The sequence below is a fragment of the Aythya fuligula genome, chromosome 16, assembly GCF_009819795.1.
Source record: "Aythya fuligula isolate bAytFul2 chromosome 16, bAytFul2.pri, whole genome shotgun sequence".
Lineage (NCBI taxonomy): Eukaryota > Metazoa > Chordata > Aves > Anseriformes > Anatidae > Aythya > Aythya fuligula.
Genome location: NC_045574.1, coordinates 15,853,465 through 15,870,088, shown reverse-complemented (window position 1 = coordinate 15,870,088; position 16,624 = coordinate 15,853,465). Strand labels below are relative to the sequence as shown.

The window sequence follows — 16,624 nt, the reverse complement described above, 5'->3', positions numbered from 1 at the left end:
GCAGAGATGGCGTCAATGGTAAGAACCTCGGTGGTGCCGCGTGCCGGGGCGAGCTGCAGCTGGGCCGGGGGCGCTGGACACCGCGGGCACTGGGGGATGCGGAGCTGTGCCAGGGCACCCCTGCGGGAGGGACGGTGCCCACGGGCTACAGCTCCGGGGCTGGCCAAGGCGGGAGGTGGCAGGGGACATTGGGGCAGCGCAGGGCCCCCGCGGGACGTGCACCGGGGAGAAGAGGGCACTCGTCTGCCCGGGGAGCGAGCGGGTTCCTGGGGACGTCGGAGCAGCCCCGGCTGGACCTGGGTTGTGCGAAGGCGCTGAAAGCTGAGCGCTGGGTCATGCGACACTGCCGCAGCCCTGCGCCGCCCGCGCCTCCAGGAGAAACCCGATCCTGGGCCGACAGGTGCCCGTGGATGCAGACCGCTGCTTCCTAAAAGGGGAGCCGAGGAGATCCCAAAAATAGTGCTGCGTGCCTGGGATGCCAAGGCAGCACGGGGGGGACGGTGGCCCCTGCGTCATGGAACCCCCAGCGAGCGGCCCTCGGGGTGGCTGCGTGGATGCTGAGCCGTGGGGGCTGCCCGGGGCCATGGCTCAACGCGGGCATGGGCAGCACCATGCACACCACTCACCCCACTCACACCTCCACCCCAAGTGCCGTAGGGTGACGCTGTGCGAGGGCTCCACGGGGAGGCCAGGGGGTCCAGGACCTGACCCTGGGTAGGGCCCCGCTGCAGAGCCCCTCGTCCTGCTGCCCCCAGACAGGGGCGTGCGAAGCCAGCGCTGACCCCTTCGCCCCTTGTCTTGCAGACGGACCAGCAGGCGGAGGCCCGCGCCTTCCTCAGCGAGGAGATGATCGCTGGTGAGCGAGGGCAGCGCCAGGGAGCGGGCTGGGGCCCGGCGGATGCACAGGGCCAGGGTCCACCCCGGTGCCCGAGGTCCCATCCCCGACCCCCCCCATCCCCGCAGAGTTCAAGGCTGCCTTCGACATGTTTGACGCGGACGGCGGCGGGGACATCAGCACCAAGGAGCTGGGCACGGTGATGAGGATGCTGGGCCAGAACCCCACCAAGGAGGAGCTGGATGCCATCATTGAGGAGGTGGACGAGGATGGTGAGCGGCGGGTGGCGGGTGCTGGGGCGGCTGCCGGGGCCGGTGCCCTGACCTGAGCCACGCTTCCTCCCCGCAGGCAGCGGCACCATCGACTTCGAGGAGTTCCTGGTGATGATGGTGCGCCAGATGAAAGAGGACGCCAAGGGCAAGTCCGAGGAGGAGCTGGCCAACTGCTTCCGCATCTTCGACAAGTGAGTGGGGCGGCGCTGCCCGCGGTGCCTGCCCGCGGCGGGCGAGCGGGGCCCATCCTGGCCGTGCTCTCCCGCAGGAACGCGGACGGCTTCATCGACATCGAGGAGCTGGGCGAGATCCTCAGGGCCACCGGCGAGCACGTCACCGAGGAGGACATAGAAGACCTGATGAAGGACTCAGACAAGAACAACGACGGCCGCATCGACTTTGATGGTGAGCGGTGGCCCTGGCTGCAGCGGGCTGTGCGTGCAGCACGGCGGGGGCTGACGGCGCCGCTCTCTTGCAGAGTTCCTCAAGATGATGGAGGGCGTGCAGTAAGGGACCAGACATTCCTCGGGCCAGCCGCTGCGCCCAGCCCCGCTCCGCCGCCGGGGGAGCAGCCCCGCCGCAGCGCCTGGCCCCGGCCGCCCGCACAGCGGGAGCCCTGCCCGCACCGGGGCCCTGCTCTCGCCCTGTGGCCAGCGGCTGAGCTTTTCCTCGACGCTGTCAGATGTGGTTTATGGTTGAGCCTCATTAAAAGGGGAAAGGCTGAGCTGCCGGTACAGGATTACGCTGGGTTTGCACGGGGAGGGTGCTGTGGTGCTGTCCCCAGGGCAGGGGGGGTGCAGGGATCCTCACGGAGGGGTGCGCCGTGCCACACCACGCCGTGCCATGCCCCACACCACGCCGTGCCGTGCCCCACACCACGCCGTGCCGTGCCACACGGTGCCGCCTGGCTCACCACGAGGCCCTCATGCAGCGGGGCAGCGCGGGGCAGCGGTTCCCACGGGCTGCTGGGCAGGTGCCAGCGCTGAGCTCAGAGTTTCCATGCAGAGCGGCCGCTTCCCACAGCAGCGGGACGGGGAGCGCGGCCCCGTTCCCACAGGCTGGGGGTCCCGGCCGGCAGTGCCTGCGGGGCTGCTCCTGCCCGCTCCGGTGGGAGCACGGAGGATGCAGGGGGGGCAGCGTCACCCCGGGGCCCTGTGGGCCTGCAGGGAAGGAGGTGGGGAGCTGGCAATGAGGTGGGGGAGAGCAGCAGCCCCCCCAGCAGGGGTTAAGGCGATGCTGGAGCAGCTCCGTCCAGGGAGCCCGTGCCAGCCCAGCCCATGCCAGAGCTCCCCGGGGACCTGTGGCCTCGCACGGCCTCTGCAGCCGGGGAGGAGCGCAGCCATGGGGGCGCCAGGGGCGAGGGCAGAGCTCCTGGGTTCAGGAAGCACCCAGTGCCCGTGGGGAGAGCGGGACCGGCCCCACGCAGGGCCCTGGTGCAGAGCCCATCAAATCCCTGTGGAGCCAGGGGCCACCGCAGCCGGGCTGCGTCCAGATTCCTCCCCTATGGCACCGGGACGAGGGGCTGCGTGCGGGGCACGGGGGGCAGTGGGGACGTGCGTGGCCGCCCAGGCTGCTCTGTGCAAGGCGGCGGCCGGGCACCGGCAGCTGGTGCTGCAGCTGGGGGGCAGCGCCGACGGCCCCCGGCTGCGCGAGGAGCGGCGCGGGAGGAGCGCGGAGGCGCGGGAGCTCAGCGCCGGTAAGGGACCTGCACGGCGGGCGGGGGGCACGGAGGGGGCGCCCCAGGAAGGGGGGCAGGGATCCCCTCAGCGCCCCCCATCCTGCAGGGCTGCGGAGCGCGCTGCTGGCGGGGCTGCGGCAGGCGGAGAGCCCCGAGGAGCGGCGGGAGCTGGAGCGGCTGTGGGTGCTCTTCCTCTCCGCCCTGGAGCTGTTCCTGCAGGACCTGCGCCAGGCCCAGCGCCTCTGCCGCCTCTTCTCCCTGCAGGGGGGCGGCGCGGCCCTGCTGCGCACCGGGCTGGGGGGACGGCGAGGGGGGGGGCCCCGAGCAGCCCCCGGCCCCGCCGTGCCTGGAGGAGGAGATGGAGCAGGTGAGGGCCGTGCTGGCGGAGATGGAGAGCACGGCCAACATCCCCCTCTGGACGGTGGAGGCCACGCAGGCGGCAGGGCCGGGGGGGCTGGGCGCAGCCCCCACATCCCAGGGGTCAGGGCCTCGTGCGGGGCCCTGCTGCAGCGTCCTGTGAGCTGGGGCAGGGGATGGGGCAGCAGGGCCAGCCCCCCACAATGGAGCCCCGTGTGTCCCCACCGCCCCAGGAGCTGTCCTGGGGAGTGTTAATAAAGCCCCCCCCGACCCCACGGGTGTCCGTGTCCCTCCCTCTCCCCGCCACGCTCGCAGCGGGGTGCGGGGCTGCTGCCTTGGGGACGGGGCAGCCCACCCACAGCAGCCCCCGCACCCAGCACAGCTGTCCAGCACCGCAGGACCTCTGAACGCAGCAAACCCTTCAGGCAGACAGGGGAAGAGTTATAAACGTGCGTTTATTTATACATTAACCGTAGCTCGGACTCCAAAATTAACTTAAAAACAGCCTATGATACAGAACGGCGGGGGGGGGGACAGGGACAGGGGGCGGCGCAGGGAGGCAGTGCAGCAGGGGTCAGGTTTCCTTGCTCTTGGCCTGCTTGGCGTACGTCTCCCGCAGGTACTTCTTGAAGGCTGGGGAGAGAAGGGGCTGGGGGCTCAGGGCCGGGGGGCAGCAGGGCAGGGCCAGGGGCCGCGCCGCCGCCCCCGGGGGCACTCACCCGCTTGGTTCTTCCACAGCTCGGCGGCGTGCGTGTTCAGGGGGCTCTCGATGTTGGGCTCTGGGGACGAGGGCTGGGTGAGCGGGGTCCCCGTTGCGGGTGGCCCCGTCCCGGCCCCGTCCCCGTCCCGTCCCACACGGACCCACCTGCCAGCAGGCTCTGGATGGACAGCAGGATGGTGCGCACGTCGTACAGCGCCGACCACTTGTCCTTCAGGATGTCCAGGCAGATGTTGCCCTGGGTGTCCACGTTGGGGTGGTAGCAGGGCGTGAGGAAGCGCACGGTGGGCGCGTTGTAGGGGTACCCGCTGGGGAACTCCAGAGACAGCTTGTAGCGCAGCTCCTCGTACACCTGCGGGAGGCACTTAGCGGAGACCGGGGGGGACGGGGGGGGAACCGGGGGGGAACGGGAGGGAACCGGGGGAGGACCAGGGGGTCCCGGGGGGTCCCGGGGTGCCGCTCACCGTGCCGGCCGCGCCGTCGATGGTGCCGATCCAGCGGAAGAGGTTGTCGGACTCGGGGAAGGCGGAGATGCCTTTGTCCCCGGACATCTGCGGGACAGCGCCGTCAGCAACCGGCCCCGGGACCGGCCCCGAGTCCGGTACCGGCCCCGAGCCCCGGCCCCGGCCCCGGCCCCCCACTCACCATCAGCGCCATCAGCTCCTGCTGCAGCCTGAGGGGGAAGCGCGCGGGTTACCGACAGCGGCACCGGCACCGGGCCGATACCGGGCCGTTACCCGGCACCGGCAGCCAACCGTTACCGTTACCGTTACCGTTACCGGGCCGTTACCGTCACCGGGCGGCCCCGGCGGGCAGCCCCGTCCCGCCCCGGCCTCACCTCTTCCCCACCGAGCCGCGTGCAGCCGGGGGCCCGGCCTCGGCCCCTTTTCTGGCGGCGGCTCCGTGCGTGGCGGCGGGGTCGGCGTTCTGCGAGGCCATGGCGGCTCCGTGCGGCTCCGCGCGGCCCCGCTCGGCTGCCGGGCCCGAGCCCCGCCCCCTTCCCGCGCCCGTTTGAATGTTTCAAACCGGCCCCGCGCGGACCAATCGGCGCGCGGCCGGCCCGGCGCCGGCCAATGGGCGCCCGCCGAGGACGCGGTTGCCGGGGAGACGGCGGGAGGCCGCGCCCCTCCCCGCGAGGCGCAGGCGCGGAGGCGCGGCGCGGGTCCCGCCCCCGCGCGCTCTTAAAGGGGCAGGCGCAGGAGGCGGGTGCGAAGCAGCGGCTTTATTGGGGGGGGGGGGCTCAGGGTGCGGGGGGGCCGTCGGGGGGCGGCGGGGGGGGGTCGCCCCCCTCGCGCAGCGTCTCCATGTACTTCTGCATCTTCTCCGTCATCCACAGCGGCGGCACGAACGGCTTCAGCTCCTCCAGCCGCAGCTCGCCCGAGTCCCTGCGGGCACAGCACGGGGTCAGCGGGAACGGGGGGCACCGGGGGGGGCACCGGGGGGGGACACCAGGCTGGGGACAGGCACCAGGCTGGGGGGGACACTGGGCCAGATGGGCACTGGGGGGACACTGGGCTGGGGGCGTACAGGGGTGAGCAAGCAGCAGGAGAGACGCCGGGGGGGGCACCATTAGTGGGCACCGGGCATGGGGGGCATCAGGGTGAGGGGGCACCGGGGGGGGCACAGGGCACCGGGGTGAGGGGCAGCAGGAGGGACACTGGGCTGGGGGGAGACACACTGGGCCAGAGGGACACCAGGGGACACACCGGGCTGGGGGGGGGACACACCGGGCTGGGGGGGGACACACCAGGTCAGAGGGGCACCGGGGGGGACACGGGGCTGGGGGAGGGCACTGGGGGGGCGCCGTGCCGGGGGTGCCCTCACCTGTAGTCGTCGCTGGCAGCCAGGTCGCGGATGTCCTCCTCCAGCAGCAGGTAGGCCTGCGCGGGGCGAGACGGGCGCTGGGCACGGCGGGGCAGGGGGGGGGCAGCGGCACCGGGAGCGCCCCCACCCCCCTCCCCGGCCCCCCCAGCAGCACGCCCAGCGGGTGCCCGGGGTGCCGAGCACCCGGCAGCGCCCCTGCCCCTGCCCCTGCCTCTGCCTGTCCTGCCGGCGGCCTCCCGCGGCGCGCGGCCGGGCCGTACTCACCATCTTGCCCCCAGTGGCCCTCATGTGCTGCTGCTCTGCCAGCCAGTGCTTATCCTGCGGGTCGGCTGCGTACTGCAATAAAGCAGCGAGGGCCTGGCTGAGCGCGGGCGATGCTCCCCCCACCCAAGCTCGGACCCCCCCCACTCCTCCTGCCGGGACGGAGCCCAGCCCGCGCTCGGGGGCTGGCGGAGGGGGGCACGGCCCTGCCTGCCCTCGCCTCGGAGCGAGCCCTGGCTGCGGGCGGTGGCAGCTCGGAGGCCGTGTGGCCGTGTGGCCGTGTGCCGGCCCGACGGTGTGCCCTGAGACGAGACGGGGCCGTGGAGGAATCGCCCAGCGAGACAAAGCTCCCGGCTCCCATCACCGACAGCTGCCGAGCGGACCCCGAGGAGGAAGCGTCCCGCCGCGGTGCCTGACCTTAAAGAGGTGGGGATGCTTGATGTAGAGCCGCCCTCTTGTTCCTCCCATCCCGAGAGCTCTGAAAGAGGAACACGAGGGGGGCGTTACAGCCGGGCGGAGGGGGGCTGCACGGCACGGGGACACCTCCTCTCCTCCCCAGCCCTTCCTACTGCTTCCGAGGCAGAGAAGTGAAGTGACGGAGGAGTCTTACGGGCTCCTGCCTTGGAGACACCACCCTCCATCAACAGGGCCGTTCCTTACTTGTTTGCTCGAGATCCCAGCACAAAGGTTGTGGTTTCAGTCAGTCGGGATGGATCCCACTACAGAGCAATTGGAAAAGGGGCAGCATTAGAAATGAAGCTGGTGCCGGCCAGTGCTCCACGAGCCTCGGCGCTCTGATGGGGAACCTCAGAACCGCCCCTCGGCTTGGGAGGGAGCCACAGACCTCTGGATTGCCTCAGAGGAGGGAGTCTGCTGCTATCACCCTGCGCTGATCTAAGCGGTTTCCCCCAGGGGAAACACTTGTGGGATCCTCCTGGCTACTGCTACGGCTCGCCTGGGTCTCCTAACAGCTGCACCACACCACAGAGCTACGGGCTACAGTGTCTGGAGGAGGCAAGCAAAGGCTCCCAGGCACTTCTCTTCTTGCTTCTCTCCCGGCACTGCAGCGGCCCGGCAGGGCACAGCCCCAGGGCTCTGCTGGCGGAAGCGAAGGGGAGGAGAGGGTGAGCCCAGCGGCGTCGGCCAGCCAGTACCTTTGGTCCATCCCTTCTCACGGGCTCAGAGACTTTGAGCTTCCACCTACGGGGAAGGAAAACGAAGTAAGGGTGGGTCCCGGGGGGGCAACAAAGACACCGCGAGCTCCCAGCAGCAGGGGTCTGAGCTCCAGCCCTTCCAGACCCACTCCCACCTCTCTGCAGTGCCCGCCTGCGGACCCTCACCTCTGCTGCACATTCTCTCTCTCTCCCCCCAGCTAACAGGGTCCCCCCGCTGCCTGTGACCCACCGGTCTCACAGCCCCCTGAACCACCCGTCTGGACCCGTCCCAAACTGCTTCCCGGCAGGGCAGCAGCCTCCTGCAGCTCTACCTCAGCCCAAACCTTGCCCTCTCACGCTTCCCGCACCTCCCCGTGGTGCTGGGCAGGAGCTCCCGGCAGGGTTTCCCTGCTCCCTGTCTCAGCTGGCCTCGCTCCCCCCCACCCCCTGCAGCTCGGGGCCGTACTCACGCAGCCATGCCCGAGACCCCGCGATCGTTCGACAGGCTCTGTCCCGGAGGCCGTCCCTTTCTCTGCAGGGAAGAAAGCCTCTCATCAGCACGAGGGGAGAGAACCCTTTTGTCTCTGTCCCCTCTTCGGAAAGTCGCTCTTTTAACCACGTGCACTAATGCTGGCTGGCACTAGAGCAAGCTCCTCTGAGCCATCACAGAAACCACTCTCACGCATTGGTACTGCAGGAACGGCCAGGAGCGAGGCACTGCCCTTCCCAAACATCAAGTCCCTTGGGGAAAGCTCTCCTACCTTTTTGGGAACGGGGCTTCCGCGACGGTTCAACTCCTCATCCAACTGCCGGGCACGCTGGAAGGGGAATGGCGATAACAGGGGCTGTGCTGGGGGCTGCGGTGCTCCCTGGGCTCCCCCTCCCGCCCCACCCAACGCTCCCAGCTTCAGCTCCTCACAGCTGCCGGGCAGGGAGGTGTTGGTGGCAGAGCCCCACTTTGCTGCCCTGCAGCTTTCTAAGGACAGCGCTGCACAGCCCACCTAAAGCCCACCCCCACTCCTCTAATTTGACAGCCAAGGAACAGGCAGAGAACGGAGCAGTTCCAGCCCCTTCGCCCGCTCCTCCCAGCTCCTACACATCACTGAATCTCTGGGAACAACGACTTTTACCTTTGGTCCTGCCTGCTCGTGGGGCAGCCTGGGCACAACCTTTTTGCCGTCAGAGAACAGCAGCTTGGCCTGCAGGAGGAGAAGGGGGGGTTACCTGGTTGTGGGGACCCGGCAGCACCCCCTGCTCTGCCCTGTGAAGGAGATCTGCGTGCAGAGGCACTTGCTCTGAGCAGAGGGTCCCAGCCAGGAGATGTTTCAAGGCTGTGGCCGGGGATCTTGTGCCCGGCTGACCACAAGGTGGCCACCACAGAACCCAATGCCCCAGGGGTGGCTGCCCCAGGCCCCCCCCTGCCCCGTTCTCAGCATGTTGCCTCGCTCACTGCGCCCACCTGCTCCAGGCAGCTCCGGCACGTCTCCTGGATGAGCTGCTCGGGGTCCACCTCCTCCCCGATGTTATCGCGCACGTTGGCGGCGGCCTTCTGGAAGAACTGGGGGGGGGGGGGGCGGCACAGGAGGGGTGGGTGAGCACCCGGCGGCCCGGCCGGGCCGGCAGCACGCAGCCCCCCGCGGCTCTCACCTTCATGTACTTGTTGAAGACCCCCCGGATCTCCTCGTTGATGCTGGGCTGCAGCACGGCCCGCAGCAGCTCCATGGACACGGCCGGGTCGGTGAAGCTGCGGGCGGAGGGGGGTCAGGAAAGGGGGGCGGGGTGAGCAGGGGGCGCGGGGCCCGGCCGGGCCTAGCCCCCCCCGCCCCCCGGTGCCGGTGCCGTACCTGGTGGTCATCTGCGAGCGCCGGCCGCGCCGCTGCACCTGGCGGTGCTTGATCATGATGTTCCAGGGGCTCTGCGGGACACCGCCGTCAGCCGCCCGCCCAACGCCGCCGCCGCCCCGCCGCTCCCCAGCGCCCCCCGCCCGCCTCACCGAGCCCCCCGGCTGCTCCTCCGCCTCCCCCGGGCCCTCCTCGCCCGGCGGCCCCGGCTGCTGCTCCGCGTCGCGGGCGGCGCCCATCGCGCCCCGCTCCCGGCCCGCGGCCGCGCGGCACCCGGAAGGCCCCGGCCCAGCCCCGTGACGTCATCGGGAGGCGACGGGCGGAAGCGGCGTTGCCATGGCAACGGCACCGGAACCGCCACCGCCACCGGGACGGGCCCCGAGCGCCGCCGCCTGCACGACCGGCCCCGGCCCCGGCCCCGGCCCCGACGCCCGCAGGGTGTCTTGGGGCTTCCGAGAGAAAGAAAATAAATAAATAAAATAAAATATAGAAAATAAATAAATAAATAAATAAATAAATAAATAAATACAGAAATAAATAAATAAATAATATAAATAAAATAAATCAGATAAATCAGATAAATCAACGAGACTCGGAGACACAACGCTGGGGCCCTCTCGCCGTGTGCCCCGGGGCTGCTGTACGGCTGCTGAAGCCCCGGCTGTGTTTCGGCACCGTGCTCGTGCTGCCACTTCCAGCAAACCGGCCCCAGACCCCCGGCCGTGCGCCTCCCCTGCCCGCGCGGTCGGGCTGCTGTGCCCGGTGAGGTCGGGCGGCACAAACTGCCCCCGCCGTGTGGCCGTGCCAGTCACCGTGCTGCCGCGGCTTCATTTTTGTCAGTATTGGGCTTTTTATACGCAACCCTGGTTGCTCCAAGTTATTAGCAACTTTATTTGCACAATCAGTGAATGCACAAAAGATTCTGTTCTTCCCGAGTACCTCCTGAGCTGGTTGGCTCTTGCTTGGTAGTTTGTGCTTTGTTCCTTTTTTTTTGTTTTCCCTGCAGTAGATGAGCAGCAGTGGATTTGTAAAGGAAGAGCAAGGACGGTGCCAATCAAAGCAGTGACCCTGGGAGCCCTCCTCAGGGAGCTGCTCTGCTGCTCAGGTCATACCGTGAGTCCCGGCTGCTTGCACCGGCCAGGTTTCACCCCATGCCTTAGTCATTATTTGAGGTAGGGAGGAAGTAGATAGGAATCTGCGGCTAAGGAGTAATGGAGATAATTGCAGAGTTGTCATTACCAGCCCCTGCAACATCTCATCCGGGGTGCTCAGAGGCCAGTGTGTGTCAGTGCTGGCTGAGGCCAGTGCCACCACTGGGTGCTCAGCTCCGGCAGCGTGCCAGGCGGAGACCAGGGAGCTGCAGCCACCGAGGGGCTGCGCAGGGAGCGACCCAGCGCTCTGGAGGCTGGGGAGAGGCTTTGGGAGGCAAATCTGGTACGCTCTGTGTAACCTGGCTGTGGAACTACGGCAGCAAGACCTGCAAAAGGGGCCTGTGGATTTTGGGGGATGGATTTTCCAAGGCTCCCCGCGGCACCTGGGCCATGCTGGGGGTCCCTCAGAGCACCACGTGCCCGTGGGTGGTGTGGGAGGCAGCAGGGCGCAGGGGTGGCACGGCACAAGGCCCTGCTCAGCACCGCTGGCTGCAGCAATGTGGGCACCTGCCCGGGTAGGGCCTGGGGCTGTGACGCACGGAGTGCGGGAAGGTGGCAGACACGGGAAGTTTGCAGGGAAATAGCACGGGAATTGAGTCACGGCCACAAGGAGAGGAGGAAACCTGCACTTAGAGCAGGGAGCCGTCCTCCCACGCAGGTTGGGCAGCACAGGCCCTGCACCTGCCCACTTCCCGCACTGCCCCACACGTCACCTTCTGCAGCTGGCCGTGCTGCGGCACAGCGTTCTGTCTGACAAGAGAACTTTTTCCAGCTGTTTTTAAAACATAACAAATCACAAAGCCAACAGTGCAAATGTCTGTGCATGGAGTGCTGAACTCCTCGGGGCGATGGGACGCTGCTTCACGCCTTCCAGGGCACTGCCTGGAGCTGGGAAAGTGCCCCAGGGGGAAAGCACTTTTGGCATCACAAACACCCGCAGAGGGGAAGACGCCTGTGAAGAACGAAGAACGGACCAAAGCAAGCCTCGAGGGAGGGCCGGCTCACAGCCTCGAGCAGCAGTAAAGCCTCCGGGGGCTGCCTGCAGCGCGTGGCCGTGCTGCCCAGCATCCTCTCCCGCTGCTCCGTGGCAGTGCAGCCGGGGTGCTGCTGGCGTCCCGAGCGTCTCTGCAGTGAGCGGCGGTGTTGTGGCGGGACGTGGGAGGTTCCCAGGGCCGCCTCCTCGGCCCTCGCCGCCTCTCCCGGGGGGGAACCTTAAATCCCCGCCCGGCGCCACCCGGGCACTCGCGCTGGCAGCATGTGGGCGAGCGGCAGCCTCCTGCTGGGGCTCCTGGCCCTGAGCGCCCCGCTGCACGCCGCGCCCGCCGCAGGTGAGCACCGCACGCCCCGAGGAGACAGCCTGGGTCTTGGGAGTTGTGTGCCTTGGTGTCTGCTTGAACCCTGGCGTTCAGGAGAGCTTTCTGCTGAGGCTTGCAGCCCTCGTGAGGTTTAACCCTTGCTTACATCTTGGGATCTTTGAGTTCTGCCAGGTGTTAAAGGCCAGGCAAGTACTGCTAAGGGTGCCTGCTGCGCTCCAGCCGCCAAGGCTCCTCTTGCATTCTCTGACATCCTCCTGATGCTGCTGCTTCTGGTGCCATCGGTGGGGGCCCCACTTGTGCTGAGCACCAGGAGGGTGCAGCCTGGTGCTGCCCAGCCCCAGCAGCTGTGGGGCTGGGGGCTGCTGGCACCGGGGGTCTCTTTTTTGGGGAGTGCCCAGATGGGGGATGGAGCCTGCAGCCACGGCGGTGCTGGGGAGCTGCTCCCCGTGTCTCGTCGGGCAGAAGCAGCTCCCGTGGCAGAGCCCAGGGCTGCCGTGGGCTGGACCAAGCCAGAGGCAGGAGCAAGATGAGACCTTGGCTGGGCAGGGGGCAGCTGAGGGGGCTGTCACCCGCGGGGACCCCAGCCACGACTGCTTTGCTCTGGACATTTCTGCATCCGAACGGAAGCAGGCAGCTGCCAGAGCCTGCGTGGGGCAAGTGCTGTGTCCACACACGCGGGTGTCCCCGGGCGCTGGCTGCACCTTGGCTGCCCGCTCCCTGCTCGTGGCGCGCTGCAGGCACGATCACAGCCACCCCCCGAGGGGAGCACGCGTCTGGAAGGGGAAATTCCCTCAGAACAATTATTTTTCATTCCTTTTTTTTTTTTTTCTTTTTCCTTTTTGTCTCTTCCCCTTGGGTGTAATGGCGAACTTCCAAAGAAATGAAAATTGCATTTCTTCCTGAGTGAACGGTGAACTGATTTTTAGAGCAGTGTTTAAAATTCCGCTGAGCCTTTTCTTCCAGAATGCTCCCGTGCTTGCTGCCACTTGGGCTGTTTTATTTTAAAGCTTAAACGACCAGGCAATAACGGCTCAGCGTGGGCCAGATGTGCTGCTGCTCCGTGATGAGGTGCTGGGGCCATTGCACTCTAATGGAAACGCGTCTGCAGAAATGTCTCCATCGTTTTCTGAACGTTCTTCTCTAGAAACCTGAATTTCTTTTGGTCTCGGTTGCAGGCTGTTTTAAAGCTCATGCTCTAGCTTACCTTCTTCTGGCAAGTCAGGGGTTTTGATGCCTTCATCCTAATACTTTGGTCCCGTTCCCTGTTTTAGAGATCTGCCAGGTGATGCACGGCAGCAGCGAGTTGTGCGCTGCAGCTCCGTTTCTGGGCTTGCCCGTTGCTGCTCAGCAGGAAGGTGTCTGTGCTTCAGAAGCACGCTCAGCGACGTGCCCGTGCCCTGGCTGAGCACCTCGCCCTCTCATCCTGTGTCTCTGTGTTGCTGCTGTCCGCATCTCACCCCCTCCCTCCACCCCTCCTGCAGGGGCTGCCTGGGTGGCTCCTGCTGGCACCTGGGTGCTCTCCGTGTGCTGATGGCCCCGTTCTCTTCCCACCCAGGGGTGCCCGGAGCAGCCTCTGCCATCCCCGCGACTCGGCCGTGGCCAGAGGACACCCTGCACCGGGAGGAGCCCGGCCCCGCAGCCGGGGGGCTGCAGCCGGGGGCAGAGCGGGGCAGCGCGGAGCAGCCCCCGCGTGGGGCATGGCCGGGGAACGGAGCCGAGAGCGGGGGGAAGCCCACGCCAGGGGGCAAACCTCTGCTGCGGGAGAAGCCGGAGACCGGGAGGAAACCCAGTGCGGGGAAGAAGCCGGCGTGCGGGGGGAAGGCGGAGGCTGGGGAAAAGCCAAAGACTGAGTCAAAGCCAGGGGCAGGGGGGGGAACGCAGAGCGCGGAGAAAACGGAGAGCAGGGAAAAGCCGGAGGCTGGGGGGAAGCTGGAGGCTGGGGGGACAGCTGTGGTGGCAGAGAAACCAGAGGCGGCAGGGAAACCAGAGGCTGGGGGGAAGCCGGAGAGTGGGGAGAAGCCCGAGTCGGGGGAGAAGCCCGAGTCTGACCACGGAGACAGCGAGGAGGGCGACGACAGCGACGACGACGATGATGACGACGACGATGAGGAGGAGGAAGAGAAAAAGAAGCATGAACATGAGGATGAGGATGATGATGACTACGATGATGATGATGATGGCTACGATGACGATGATGATGAAGATGAACGCGAGGGTGGCAATGACTATAGAGAGGATGACAGATACAGTGACGATGATGATGGTGAAGAATACGGTGGGGGTGACGGCAGTGACGACGCTTGGTGACCGATGCTGCAGGGCCAGGAGCACCTGTGGTGGGTGGGCACATGGGGCAGCAGCCCCCTGCCCCCTGCCTCCGCCTCTGCCTCGCTCTGCCAGGGCTGGTCCTGGGCACCAACGTCGCCTTGGGCAGGACCTTCTCTTTCCTAATAAACCCTTGGGCCACTGGCTCAGCACCTCAAGCTGTCCCTTGTCACAGTGCCTGCATGGCACGGCCACCTGGGGCAGCCCCAGCACTGCCCAGGGGATGCCGGAGCTCCCACGCCGGGGCTGCTTCACAGTGATTTGGACACCGAGGCAGAGCCCCAGGGGCAGCACAGCCCAGGCTCACGTCTGGGACCAGCAGAGCTTCCCCGGGCCACGACAGCCCCCTGTGGGGTCCCCACAGCCCCCTGAGGATTCCTGGCCCCAGGGCACCTCCCAAAGCAGCCGTGCTGGCAGGGCTCGGCCAGGTCCCGGGCACAGGCTCGTGTGCCCCTTGGAGCCTCGCTGTGCCCGCAGCACCGTGACCACGACTCGCAGCGGGGTCAGGAGCTGGGGGAGCACTGCTCACAGTGCTCAGGTGTGGCTCCGACACGGCCCCTGGTGCCTGGGGGCTCTGGGGTCCTGCCTGCAGCAGCTGGAAGCCGGCTGGTGCTGCGAGTGGAGCCGTTCCCAGCTGCATCCATGCAGACCCAGAAACAGCCCTGGTATTTCACAGCCTGGACGAGCAGCTGAGCTGAACCAGGGAGAGGTTGAGGCTGGTCATGCCCCCTGGGGCCACCCGGGGCCCTGGACAAGCTCCAGGGACAAGGCCGAGTCCTGTGTGGGGACACAGCGGGGTCCTGCCGGGCGTCTGCTCCAGGGGGGCTCTGGGAACAGAAACGAGACTGACACAGCAGGAGCCACCAGTGCTCATTGCAGACTGGGTTTACTGGCAAGGAAGAGGCAAAGGGACAGCCGTGCCTGGTGCTGAGCTGAGCGCGGCGGGAGGGGATGGGGGTGGTGGGTGCTCGTCCTGCAGCCCAAGGATGCCTCCGTGTCCGGCTGTCCGGCTGTCTGTCTGTCCGGTGCCAAGCAGCTGCACAAGCGGGGTCCTCGGGGGGGTCCAGACGGGAGCTAGGTGAAACCTGGGGAGAGGCAGGAGCGTCCCAGCCCTGCGGCATTCCAGGGCCCTGGAGGGCCTGAGCCTGCTGGGCTGTGAGGTTTAGGGTCACACAGGGGGGCACAGCCACGCTCGGCCCTCTGCGTGGGCACCCCCCCACTCACCTGAAGCCACCAGCCGGGCCCAGAGGCAGCAGAGCCCCAGGAGCAGGAGCAGCGACAGCACCCGCATGGCGCACGGGGCTGGCAGTGCCAGGCTGCTGCAAGGTGCAGGCAGGGCTTTAAATCCTCCCCGGGACGGAGGTTGGTCCCCGTGACCCCGTCCCTGCCCCAGCTCCATCTGAGCGTGACCCCCCCGTCCCCTCCCTCCTGTGCCGGTGCCGCTGGACGAGGCTCAGAGCTGGGACCACGGCGCAGCTGCGTGCCCCCGGTGCTTGGCAGGGGGCTCTGAGCAGCCCCAGGGGCTGTGCCGTGCCGTGCCGAGCTGAGCCGAGCTGTGCTGCAGCACCCACAGCACCCAGGGGCACCAGCACAGCTGTGAGGGTGGCTGGGGGACAGGACAGGGCCGGGTGGGCAGTGGGGGCCGGGGGGACCCCAGTGTGGGGCTGGGCTCTGCGAGGCAGCTGGAGGTGGCTCCCAGGCCAGGCGGTGTGGAGCAGCCCGTGGTGCCCTGGCAGCTCTCCGGGCATTGTTCTGCCACGGGGAACAATCGCTGGCTCCCGAGGGACGTCCTGTGACCGGACATGGTCCACAGCCCCACAGCCTGCATCCGTGTCTGGGGACTGAGCCTGGCCCAGGAGGGACGGTGGCCACCAGCCCCACACCTCGGTGGGGCAGCCGGGGCGCAGGGCAGGGAGCTGGAGGCTGCGTGGGGACAGGGGCTCTGCCTGGGCACCGGTCCTTGCCTGAGTCCCCGTCACGGTGCCCGAGCTGCCTCTCGCCTCCCGCTCCCGTCCATGGGATCCCGGGACCGGCCGCAGCTCAGCCACCCGGTGCTGCTGTCCCCAGGGCCCCAGCGAGCGTGGGGCTGCGAGCGGCCTGGTGGAGCAGCGGACCCCAGTGGGACACATGTGTGTGTGTGTGTGTGTGTGCAAGGCGTGCTCTGTGTGTGTGTGTGAGTGTGCGCACAGCCCTCACCGTGTGCGTGCCCACGTGCCCAAAACCGAGGCTGTCCGGGCAGTGCTGCGCTGGGGCTCTGCCCTCGGCTCTGCCAGCCCCATCCTGCCTCGCGCCCGGGCCAGGCAGCGGCAGCACCGCCGGGTGGCACGGCCCCAGCCCCAGCACCACCAGGTGGCACGGCCCCAGCACCGCCGGGTGGCACGGCCCCAGCCCCAGGCCCTCCCCGGGAGGTGCCGCATTCCTGGGTGCTCCCCGTGCCGCCCGGTCGCTGCTGCTGCCGGGGCGGAGGTCCGGCCACGCTCGCCCCGCGCTGCCGCCCGTGACTCAGGCTGAGCGTCCCCAGGGCCAGGGCAGGACGGGGCCCTCCACGCGGCTCCGTGGTGCTGGGCCTTTGGCTGTGTGGTTCCCCCACATCTCCCCCAGGCTGACCCCCGTCCTGTGCCCCAGCTCCTCCAAGCATCGCCGCTGCTCGGCCCCGGCTCCATCACCCCTCAGGGCTGCAGTGCAGCACGATCGCAGCCGGAGCAATCATCACCTGGCTGGAGAAGATACCGCGGGGAGATAGCAGCAGGAAAAATGTAGCCTGGTAGATTTTGGCTTCGTGACCCTGCCCTGCTGCTGGGCGTGGGGCTGGGGGGTTCTGTGCAGCCGGGGCATTTCCTGGGCAGCTCGGGGCTGTGAGAGGTGTGGAGGGCAGCCACCGAGCTGCAGCCC

The 16,624-nt window shown here is 67.9% G+C and overlaps 3 protein-coding genes across 4 annotated transcripts; 1 reads left to right on the top strand and 2 right to left on the bottom strand.

The window, feature by feature from the left end:
* The first annotated feature begins 6 nt into the window (after nt 1-6).
* Nucleotides 7-1,617, top strand: TNNC2 (troponin C2, fast skeletal type). The gene is made up of 6 exons (XM_032198486.1): nt 7-18; nt 805-856; nt 964-1,107; nt 1,184-1,298; nt 1,376-1,512; nt 1,586-1,617. The coding sequence occupies exons 1-6, from the start codon at nt 7-9 to the stop codon at nt 1,615-1,617; spliced, it is 492 nt and encodes a 163-aa protein (XP_032054377.1).
* A 1,961-nt stretch (nt 1,618-3,578) lies between these two features.
* On the bottom strand, nt 3,579-4,825 carry UBE2C (ubiquitin conjugating enzyme E2 C). Its single transcript, XM_032198374.1, has 6 exons — nt 4,699-4,825; nt 4,506-4,533; nt 4,325-4,411; nt 4,008-4,212; nt 3,862-3,921; nt 3,579-3,775 (listed from the first exon to the last, which is right to left on the bottom strand). The coding sequence occupies exons 1-6, from the start codon at nt 4,797-4,799 to the stop codon at nt 3,717-3,719; spliced, it is 540 nt and encodes a 179-aa protein (XP_032054265.1). The 5' UTR covers nt 4,800-4,825; the 3' UTR covers nt 3,579-3,716.
* A 268-nt stretch (nt 4,826-5,093) lies between these two features.
* On the bottom strand, nt 5,094-9,192 carry DNTTIP1 (deoxynucleotidyltransferase terminal interacting protein 1). 2 transcript variants are annotated; one of them, XM_032198273.1, is made up of 13 exons: nt 9,093-9,192; nt 8,944-9,014; nt 8,747-8,843; nt 8,559-8,657; nt 8,230-8,298; nt 7,861-7,917; nt 7,570-7,631; nt 7,100-7,145; nt 6,606-6,664; nt 6,363-6,423; nt 5,949-6,020; nt 5,685-5,740; nt 5,094-5,245 (listed from the first exon to the last, which is right to left on the bottom strand). In XM_032198273.1, exons 1-13 carry the CDS (start codon nt 9,177-9,179, stop codon nt 5,101-5,103), a joined length of 981 nt encoding a protein of 326 aa, XP_032054164.1. In that variant the 5' UTR covers nt 9,180-9,192; the 3' UTR covers nt 5,094-5,100. The 2 variants fall into 2 exon arrangements, with proteins under 2 accessions (XP_032054164.1, XP_032054165.1); XM_032198274.1 differs by lacking the exon at nt 5,949-6,020.
* Nucleotides 9,193-16,624: the final 7,432 nt, after the last annotated feature.

Coding starts and splice junctions, on each gene's coding strand:
- UBE2C (XM_032198374.1), bottom strand. CDS start 4,799: ATGGCCTCGCAGAACGCCGACCCCGCCGCCACGCACGGAGCCGCCGCC. Junction 4,213..4,324: donor TCGACGGCGCGGCCGGCACG/GTGAGCGGCACC, acceptor TGCCTCCCGCAG/GTGTACGAGGAGCTGCGCTA. Junction 3,922..4,007: donor CATCCAGAGCCTGCTGGCAG/GTGGGTCCGTGT, acceptor CCTCGTCCCCAG/AGCCCAACATCGAGAGCCCC.
- TNNC2 (XM_032198486.1), top strand. Junction 1,299..1,375: donor TGCTTCCGCATCTTCGACAA/GTGAGTGGGGCG, acceptor GCTCTCCCGCAG/GAACGCGGACGGCTTCATCG. Junction 1,513..1,585: donor CGGCCGCATCGACTTTGATG/GTGAGCGGTGGC, acceptor GCTCTCTTGCAG/AGTTCCTCAAGATGATGGAG.
- DNTTIP1 (XM_032198273.1), bottom strand. CDS start 9,179: ATGGGCGCCGCCCGCGACGCGGAGCAGCAGCCGGGGCCGCCGGGCGAG. Junction 6,021..6,362: donor AGCATCCCCACCTCTTTAAG/GTCAGGCACCGC, acceptor GCTTTATTGCAG/TACGCAGCCGACCCGCAGGA. Junction 5,246..5,684: donor GCTGCCAGCGACGACTACAG/GTGAGGGCACCC, acceptor CTGTGCCCGCAG/GGACTCGGGCGAGCTGCGGC.